General features: G+C 42.4%; 2 protein-coding genes and 1 pseudogene across 2 annotated transcripts in view; 2 read left to right on the top strand and 1 right to left on the bottom strand.

The window, feature by feature from the left end:
- The window catches only part of LOC119270703 (malignant T-cell-amplified sequence 1 homolog), a 3697-nt gene extending 509 nt beyond the window's left edge, over positions 1-3188 (top strand). The window contains exons 2-8 of the mRNA XM_037552749.1: positions 232-313; positions 425-492; positions 764-861; positions 1515-1651; positions 1967-2034; positions 2572-2635; positions 2889-3188. Coding sequence (XP_037408646.1) covers positions 232-313; positions 425-492; positions 764-861; positions 1515-1651; positions 1967-2034; positions 2572-2635; positions 2889-2906 — 535 coding nt within the window. The 3' untranslated portion in view covers positions 2907-3188. The remainder of the gene's footprint in view (positions 1-231; positions 314-424; positions 493-763; positions 862-1514; positions 1652-1966; positions 2035-2571; positions 2636-2888) is intronic.
- A 237-nt stretch (positions 3189-3425) lies between these two features.
- LOC119273906 lies at positions 3426-3521 on the top strand (annotated as a pseudogene).
- Positions 3522-4159: 638 nt separating this feature from the next.
- On the bottom strand, positions 4160-8439 carry LOC119270702 (eukaryotic translation initiation factor 4E-1). The gene is made up of 5 exons (XM_037552748.1): positions 8091-8439; positions 6264-6429; positions 6051-6176; positions 4536-4601; positions 4160-4454 (listed from the first exon to the last, which is right to left on the bottom strand). Exons 1-5 carry the CDS (start codon positions 8327-8329, stop codon positions 4404-4406), a joined length of 648 nt encoding a protein of 215 aa, XP_037408645.1. The 5' UTR covers positions 8330-8439; the 3' UTR covers positions 4160-4403.
- Between the last annotated feature and the right edge of the window lie 350 nt (positions 8440-8789).

The raw sequence follows: 8789 nt of genomic DNA, 5'->3' as shown, positions 1-8789 counted from the left end.
CTCCGTCCAAACCCGTACGCCTAACAGCGGCCAAGTAGACGAGTAGCACTGGATTCAGAGGCGCCATTGCCGTCGTGGGAGAGAGCTTGAGAGGAGGGAGGGGCGCGTTCCGAACCAGAGGCTCGGGCTTGCTTTTCTCTGGCCATTACCAATCCCCGTTGGATTCAATGCAAGATTTCTGTACCCTGCAGCACTAACCATGACAAAAACTGCCTCTTTTTTTTCCCCTAGGTTCTCCTCCGAAGACATATCCGGGCAGAATCAGGTCAAGGCGTCTGTGCAGCGGAGGATCCGGCAGAGCATCGCCGAGGAGGTTATGTCTAAAATATCCGCATGGCCCCCCAATTATTACCTTCTATTTCGGCTGCGGACCCTGCTTTCTTCTCCTGGGTTATACTGAAATTAGCAAGTTTGTCTGTTGCAGTACCCTCTCCTTGAGCCCTTGCTGGAGGACATGCTTCCAAAGAAGTCGCCTATGATTGTTGTTAAATGGTTTGTGGCTCCCCATCTTTCTGATTCAGCTTGCTTGATAGTCTGTTGAATTAGCTTTATAGGTTAGCATGCTTATTGCTTAATAGCCTGCCTTTGTTATGCCTGTGCTGCTTCTGACATACTGAGAGTTACATTGGCTGTTTTCTAGTTTTTTTCTACTTCTAGAAGCCAGAATAGGTTAGGTTGCATGTAACTGCTGGTAGATTAGATTGATGAGCAAAGACTACTTTAGCTTCTCCAAAGAACTAATGCAGTTGGTTTCTTTCCCTAGCCAAAATCATCTCAATCTTGTGGTGGTGAACAATGTCCCACTGTTTTTCAACATCCGCGATGGTCCATACATGCCAACCCTGCGCCTTCTTCATCAGTGTAATTTTCTTCACTCAATTTTTTTCTGGCATGCCATCGCTACATCTGTTGTTTCTCCCCTGTGACGTACATCATTATCTATGGAATTTGCTATATATATATATATATATATATATATATGTTTGGGCTTGCCTATCTGTTAGAGAATTGGAGCACCAGCACTCTTAACATTTACCTGTTGAAGAATGTCAACCAGAATGGAAATTATATGAGTTATTTGTAAACGCAGATCACCAAAATATCAAGAAACAAGAATGAGCAACTAGCTGCGGGCGCAACCCTTGTCAAAATCCATTTTTTTTTCATTTTCAGAGCATATCATAGATGAAGTGCTGTAATATGGGCGTTTATAAAAGAATTAAACAATACTGTGACCATTTGTGTACTGAGCAACAATACAAATTTGTGTGGATAATTTGTATACTATTCGCCTGATTGTTTTCTTTTCTGAATTGCACATAGTATACCATATTTGTGCACAAATTTTTGCAAGCAAGCGGTCATGTTATAACAAGCGGTCCCTGATTTGTTTCCTTCTTTTTAAAACTTCAAGATGACCAGGTGGATGCAGGCACAACTAGTTGCGAAAGATCTGCATTCCAAAATACCCCCGCCCCCCTTTGTTTTGCTAACTTATGCTTACATTTGATCAGATCCTAACATCATGAAGAAGTTCCAAGTGGACAGAGGTGCTATCAAGTTTGTTCTCTCTGGTGCCAACATAATGTGCCCTGGACTGACATCGCCTGGTGGTGTGTTGGACAATGAAGTCGAGGAGGAAACGCCAGTGGTACAAGACTAGCCTTTTAAATTCCAGTTCATCCATTTATAGATACACTACGAATGAATCTCGTCTGCTTCAGTAGACTGTCATAGCTAGCAATATAGCATTTGCTATATTTTAGTGTCTTTGTTTCTATTATTTTCGCATGAGTCAAATTTGGCTGTCTGCAGATTAGTGCACTTCACTAGTTCAAGTATTGTAATTATTTGATATTGGTTACTATGCATCCTAATACACTTTAAAATGATGAAAAAGCTTCCTTCTTCTGAGCATGCCAACCAGCAGCCTGATTATTTATCTCTTGAAAACTATAATTGTCAGGCTATAATGGCTGAAGGCAAGCAACATGCGTTGGCGATTGGATTCACAAAGATGTCAGCGAAAGACATGTAAGCTCCTTTCGAATCATTAATCACTAATGGTGCTTCGGAGTCTCTAAATTATACTTGTGAAGCGTGAACCTTGCTCTTATGGTTTCATTTTCCATCTTTTTTGATGTTTCAGTCAGGTTCCGTCCTAATGTTTCCAAATGAATGATAGTACTCCCTCCGCTCCTAAATATTTGTCCTTTTAGAGATTTCAAATGGACTACCACATACGGGTGTATATTGACATATTTTAGAGTGTAGATTCACTCATTTTTGCTCCGTATGTAGTCACTTGTTGAAATCTCTAGAAAGACAAATATTTAGGAACGGAGGGAGTATGTGTTAAAAAAAATGCATTTGTGGTGGTCTCCTTTGGTATTCCTTACTTTATATCTTATACTATGTGATAGTACCTGCAAATTAAATCTCAACATAGCAGAACCTTACGCAGATATACTGATAAAATCCTGAATATTACATCCTATACATTCTTTGCTAGTATCATGTCTTGCATTTGGCCGTGCATAATGCTGCTCCTGAAATCCTGAGCTTTTGCAGAAGCACCATCAACAAAGGAATTGGAGTTGACAACATGCACTATTTAAATGATGGCCTGTGGAAGGTACTCTCTGCTTTTCCCTTTACCTTATGAATTAGCAATAATTAAATCATTGCTTTTAGTTGCTGTAATTGAAGCGCATATCTAGTGGCTTTGCCAGATTTGTGACAATTAGTACCAGATGATGATTGACAGTCCTTTTTACCCTTGCAATTTGTTCATGATTGCCGCATCAAGCTCTTTGGGGAGCAGAGATCCAGTTGAAACATAACACATGCTATTTGCTAACTTTCGTTTTGGTTTCTTCATTTGACAGATGGAGCGGCTCGAGTAATTAGGACCGTCGAGGGAAGCAGAATCCGCGGCAAGGCCATATGGAACTGTAACTAGGCGCATCATGTGTCGTTTTCGCATGGGAGAAATCTTAGTTATCTTAGTTTGGTATACTATGCTGCCGCTGAGAACCTTGTATGATATGACACCATATCGCTGACCATTTACACTTTTACCAAGAACACTTCAGAAGAAGACCCTGTTGTTTATGATGCCAGCAAAAACAGAAATATACACTGTTGTTGTTTTATCTACTGTGGTTCTATCTAAGGCACCACTGCAACCCGAGTTTCCTGACGCTTCACTTGTGAGCTGTGCTCTGACCACTGAAGCAGTAAATTCCCCCCGAGTTTCCTGATGCTTCACTTGTGAGCTGTGTGTAGCCCAACATTTGGACACCAGGATCCTGTTCGCAGGATGAACCTACCTGGAGGCAGGCAAGTCTGAGGTTCTTTGATGAAATTTTTCTTTCTTTTGGTTTTTGGTCTTTGTTTTATCACTTGCTTTAGTTTTGCGCAAGTTTTTATGATTTGTGGAAGAGGCTGAAAATCTCGGGAGAGTGTGTGTTGTCGTCAGCTTTCCAATGAGATGGGTGTTAAATAACGACATGGAATTTAACAGTTTTCCACTGCATCCCTGCAGCAATTGCTACTATGGAGAAACAAGCTGGAATATTGTTCTGAAACAAGTTACCTGGACCATATTCTGAACTTGAAACCTGATTGAGTAACAATTGCCACGAATTGAATTGGCTGTGAATTGTGAGAAGGAATTGAATTTGCTGGACGCTAGTAGCACGAATTAGTAGCTAATAATGTAGTAACAGTACAGATATTTCACTCGGAAGTGAACGACGCTTGGAACATCTTTACGCCATAGTTGTATGCCTCATCAACTTAAAACCATTGAACTGCAAATTTCGTGTTTGAATGGTTACTGCCAGAACAAAGAAATTTCTACTGAGTCATCTTTCACTTGCTATCTTCAGATGTGCATCAAGCTTTGGTTTTTGTATCAACCATGTCAATTTCTGGAAGCCAGGCGTTTGACTTGTCCATGTTTTCTGTTATTTCTTCTGGAAGTGTTTGACTTGTTCATGTTAGGAACAAAATCAGTAAATTCTCCATAATTTCTTGTGGCATTCCTCTGTAATTTCATGCGACATATTCCATACATAACACCTAAGTTTAGATGGAGACATAATTGAGCAATCTTTGCACTGAAACCATCTCACGTCCAAGATGGATCCAGCAGTAGAGTTAACACTCAGCTTCTCATAAAATAACTCTTCATAAAACATAAAATGTGACTTATGGAGTACAATGACGACAAACGCAACGATGTTAGATCATGTCTTCCAAGCAATTCACAGCAAACACACATAATATCGGAAATAGCATCCGCCCGCTACAAGCTAAGCTATCCCAGGAGAAACCTTCTTGCGTCCAAGAGTAGGCAGGCCTGCTGTGGAAGCCCTCATGATCGATGAGTCACGGGATCAAACCGTGTAGCGGTTCTTGGGGCCTTTGTCAGACCTCTTTGCATCCTCCTGCAAACAAGCAGAAAGAGAATGTGTCAGACGGTGCAGTTTAGACACAATGCAATCCAGGCTTAAATGCAAGCGACTCACATGAACAATGAACCCAATGGAGTCCTTGTAGTCCAGAAACTCCTTCCACTGCTTGCCAATGCTTATCTGGTAAATAAAATAGGGAATGTGTTCAGAGACTAGAAAACGATGATTGGCTGGAAATGATACAAACAGAAACTAGACAGTACATATGCTCATATATCCACGGCAGCACAGAAAACAAAACCGTTAATAGTACTCCCTCACCTATTTGTACTTCGTAGAGATAGGTGATAGAATTTACCCAGCTACCCTCTGATGATTGATTTAGAATGACGTGGGAGTATTTTGCAGAATGCTAATGAATGAGTGCATATGAGCGAAAATAAATAGAACTATGCTGGGGAATTAAGAACATTTATTAATGGAGCTTCAAATAAACATGTCTTGCCATCCAATGGGCCCCGCTTGGATGGCCGTTTTCTAGGCAAAAACCAGCGTCAAATACGGCTCCGAATTGTTTTTTCCCTCCAGCTGGAAAAACACACTTGGTTGGTCGTTTAGGTGCAGCCCAAAACGATCGTTCTTTCGTTTACATCCGTAAGAAATTAGCGTCTCCAGGGCTCCCTATTTTTTCCGGTGGGATTTCGTTGGTGGCCGGTAAGATACAACTGTATCTTAATACACGCAGAAAGCAAAAACGGCCATCCAAGTGGGGCCTGGAGTATAAAGATCTCCTAAATGTATCACACTTTATGATGCTACAGAGGACACTGCCAACAAATGCTAACACAATTAATTGTTAGCCACACTTTGGCTTGCCTAAGGGAATCTTGCCACACTTTTTGTGTATATGACATATGGGGTTCACTGCTCATAAAAAAAATCTTGCCTTAGGTATGGCTAGAACCAAACACCCACCTAACTTGGTCAAACTTGCCTTAGGTGAGGTGTGGCAAAGTGTGGCAATATGTGGCTAGAAACCAAACAGCCCCAATTTTGAGCAACTCAAGTTAGGCAAGTGTGGCAAAAATAATGTGGCAATATAAGGCAAACATAGTCACAATCCAAACGGCCCCTAAATGCTTACACAAAGAGTTGACATAAAAATATAGCCGGAGAATAACACAGACAAATGAGCGTATGTTGCAAGAAGGGTCAAAATAGCTTAGGAGTTAGTTACGTAGCACAGCTGGAATATTTGGTTGAAATAGTGAAACTTTCTTCTAATACAAACTTATTTTGGGGAAAAAAGACATAGAAACACAGTAAACCGGAAGATAACAGGTCAAGTTTCATCACAATGTTCTGCTGTCCAAATTGTACTGCACACATCCTTTCAGGAATATAAGTTAATTCAATTATGCACATAAAATGGGAGCATTGCATACATACTGACATTTAGCACAATCACACTGTAAAGGGCTACAGTCAGGTCACTCCTTTTATATGCAAGGTCACAACATTATTATGCATGCTTATATCCGAGACAGTTTAAATTACGATGTTGTAAACTACATGATTGTTGCCTGCAATCAAAGAACAGTTTTATAGTGTGCATTTTATTATACATACCTGAGCAGCTTCATTGGCAGCATTTTTGGTCCAGATAGCTACTCTTTCCTGTTTCTGACGCACACTAACGACTGCTCCACAAATTTCGTCACCAAAGTCGAATTGTTCACCAATCATTGCCAGCAACTAAACATAATATTTGTGAAAAGGGAATTAGGGCGGAAGTTACAGAAAAGATAATTCTGCAACAAAAATGATGCAAAAGATCCTTACAGTATGCAACCAGAATGTGTCAGATTTCCCTCTGCCACAACTGATGGTCCATTTACCACCATTGGCACAAATGGGGTCTTCCCATTTTGGCTCAATCTTATTCTTGAAGCAATGGAAGTCGGCTCCCACATTCAACTTGCTAGGGTTATGGATATTGTTGTAAAGGCTGAAATACCACTCAACTTGTTAGGCATAAAGGAATATATCAACAGATGAAAGCACAAGCTCAAAAACAAATGAAAATGCAAATTAAATTACCAACACAAACATAACCAGATTTCTGAAGCAAGCTATTAGCACGAAAGAAATCATCCTGAAATATATTTCGTGAGTATCGTATATAATCTGGTAAACAGGTGAAGACAAGCTACAGTGTCAGGCAATACACACTATGCAGCAGCTTAATGGACTATCTCGAATCTGTGAACATGGCATGCTTGCAGGTGGCTGAAATTTCTCATCGGACTAGATCCGTAAACATAAGTATACTTTTAGTTAATATAAACTAGATTTTAGAGGTGCCAAGTATGAGTACCATATTACACAAACTTCACCTACAGAATTTCTTAAGACTACAATAGAACATTGAGTATTCTAGTAATCTTAGCTGTATGTAACACTAGTTCCTCCTAAAGTCTAACATAAATATCTAGAAGCTAAAGAGAGAGAGCCAGAAAAGGATCTTTCGTGTATAATCCTGCATAATCTCGAATGTTATCAGTTCCGGTACGTAGACCAAATAATACAATGCAAGCAAAAGTTCCTAGATTCATGGAGATATAGAACAGGAAAATCTAAGTTAATGATCAATAGGTTTGGATAAATAATTTAGGATAACTTATGAATGCGTCGTGCGTCAACTTAAGATGAATGTCTTGCAGGGAATCTAACTTGCAGTCTTCGGGTATCCTTCATTGTTAGGAACAATAGGCTAATTCAAGACAACTGATTACACATATAGAATTATCATTCTTAAAACCGAAGCTTGCAGTTGAATCTATACAACCGGAAAAGAAACGTAATCTCGAATTTCCACGTCCAAGTATTTCAGAATTTTTTCCCAACATTTCCATAGATGCTAAAAAAGTTCATAAAATAGAAAGAAACACAAGAGAAATAAGAAAATGACGAATTAGATTTTTTCAGCCATATGTGTGACTGCGTGATCGGTCAAGAAATTAATACAAGCATTATTGGTTAACAGAAGCACAAAGAGATACATTTGGATGCATCACAAATTCTAATGATAAGAATATGTAGTCACCTACCAAAGCCCAAAACGAAAATTGTCCTCAATGTACACCGAGACAACCAGAACAAAAAGACAGCATAATACACGACACTACAACAACACTTCCATCAAATAATCATGGTAAGAGTAAATGAATGAACACAGCATGAATTACTATTAGGCATCAACAAGTAGCAAGCTTGAAGATATGCATCATTCAGAACACGGTGTCCACTTCCTGCCTATGAAACATGGTGCTGTTATACAAGCCTCCTCGTAATCTCAAACCCAGGCGTGCGCACCGGACAAAACGCTACGACGCTTTCAATTGCAAGCTACAAGGAAACCCTGGCCGCTTTTAACCACTAACCACGGCGCTGCCCCTCATAGATGAACCGCGACAAACTGACCAACGCAAAAATAATGGCTACCTGCCTATCCCCAATCGCATCCACTAAACCTAGCACATCGACAGGAACAAAATTTCACCCACCCAGCCACCGCAGCGACGCCAATCTTAGGGGAGAGGATCCAATCGGACCACATAAACGAGAGGGGGATCGGGTTGGGGATGAGGGGAGGGAGGGAGGCGGTACCCCCAGAAGTCCTCGACGGTGGAGAAGGTGTGGATGGGGTGGATGGTGCTCCCCCAGGCCACCTGCCTGGACTTGCCCTGCGGGTTGTCGAACCAGAAGGTCCAGGCGTTCTCGAGCGGGTGGGCGGTGATGCGCCCCGCCGCCGCGGCGGAGGAGCCGTCTCCGTCGTCCGCGATCTCCCCCTCCTCCCTCTCCTCCGCGCCCGCCGACGCGGGCCTCGTCTCCGTGTCCTCGGCCATCCCTGCGGCGGCGGTGGGTGGCGGCGGCGGGAAAGTCGCGGGCTTTTCTAGGGCGGGCGGCGCGAGCGGGGAGAGCAGGCGACGGCGGCGGTGGTGAGGTCTGGTCTCGCCTTCGCCCAGATGGAGACTAGTAGTAGTAGAAAAACGAAGGGGCGGAGTGGGCCGAGCTGGGCCGGGCCCAGAAGCAAAGCCTATCGAAGCCCAATCGTCGTGTCCGCTTAGGTTTGTCACCGACCTCTTATATACAGTTTGTCTCGTCGGCCGAACAATAAACGATTATTACAATCGTGCAGGCGCACGCACACGGACACAAAGATGGAGGAGGAGCCGACGCACAAGGCAGCTGCCGGCGACGACGGCGGCAGCAGCATCGAGGGCTGGGCCGTGACGGCGGTGGCGGAGAGGTGGTCAATTCTCCCTGACGATATTCTCAGCCTGGTCTACGCCAAACTCGCGAACA

This window comes from Triticum dicoccoides, chromosome 3A, assembly GCF_002162155.2.
Source record: "Triticum dicoccoides isolate Atlit2015 ecotype Zavitan chromosome 3A, WEW_v2.0, whole genome shotgun sequence".
NCBI lineage: Eukaryota > Viridiplantae > Streptophyta > Magnoliopsida > Poales > Poaceae > Triticum > Triticum dicoccoides.
This window is presented reverse-complemented; position numbering and strand designations above follow the sequence as displayed.

Coding starts and splice junctions, on each gene's coding strand:
- LOC119270702 (XM_037552748.1), bottom strand. CDS start 8,329: ATGGCCGAGGACACGGAGACGAGGCCCGCGTCGGCGGGCGCGGAGGAG. Junction 6,430..8,090: donor ACCGTCGAGGACTTCTGGGG/GTACCGCCTCCC, acceptor GTGGTATTTCAG/CCTTTACAACAATATCCATA. Junction 4,602..6,050: donor CTGCCAATGAAGCTGCTCAG/GTATGTATAATA, acceptor TTTATTTACCAG/ATAAGCATTGGCAAGCAGTG.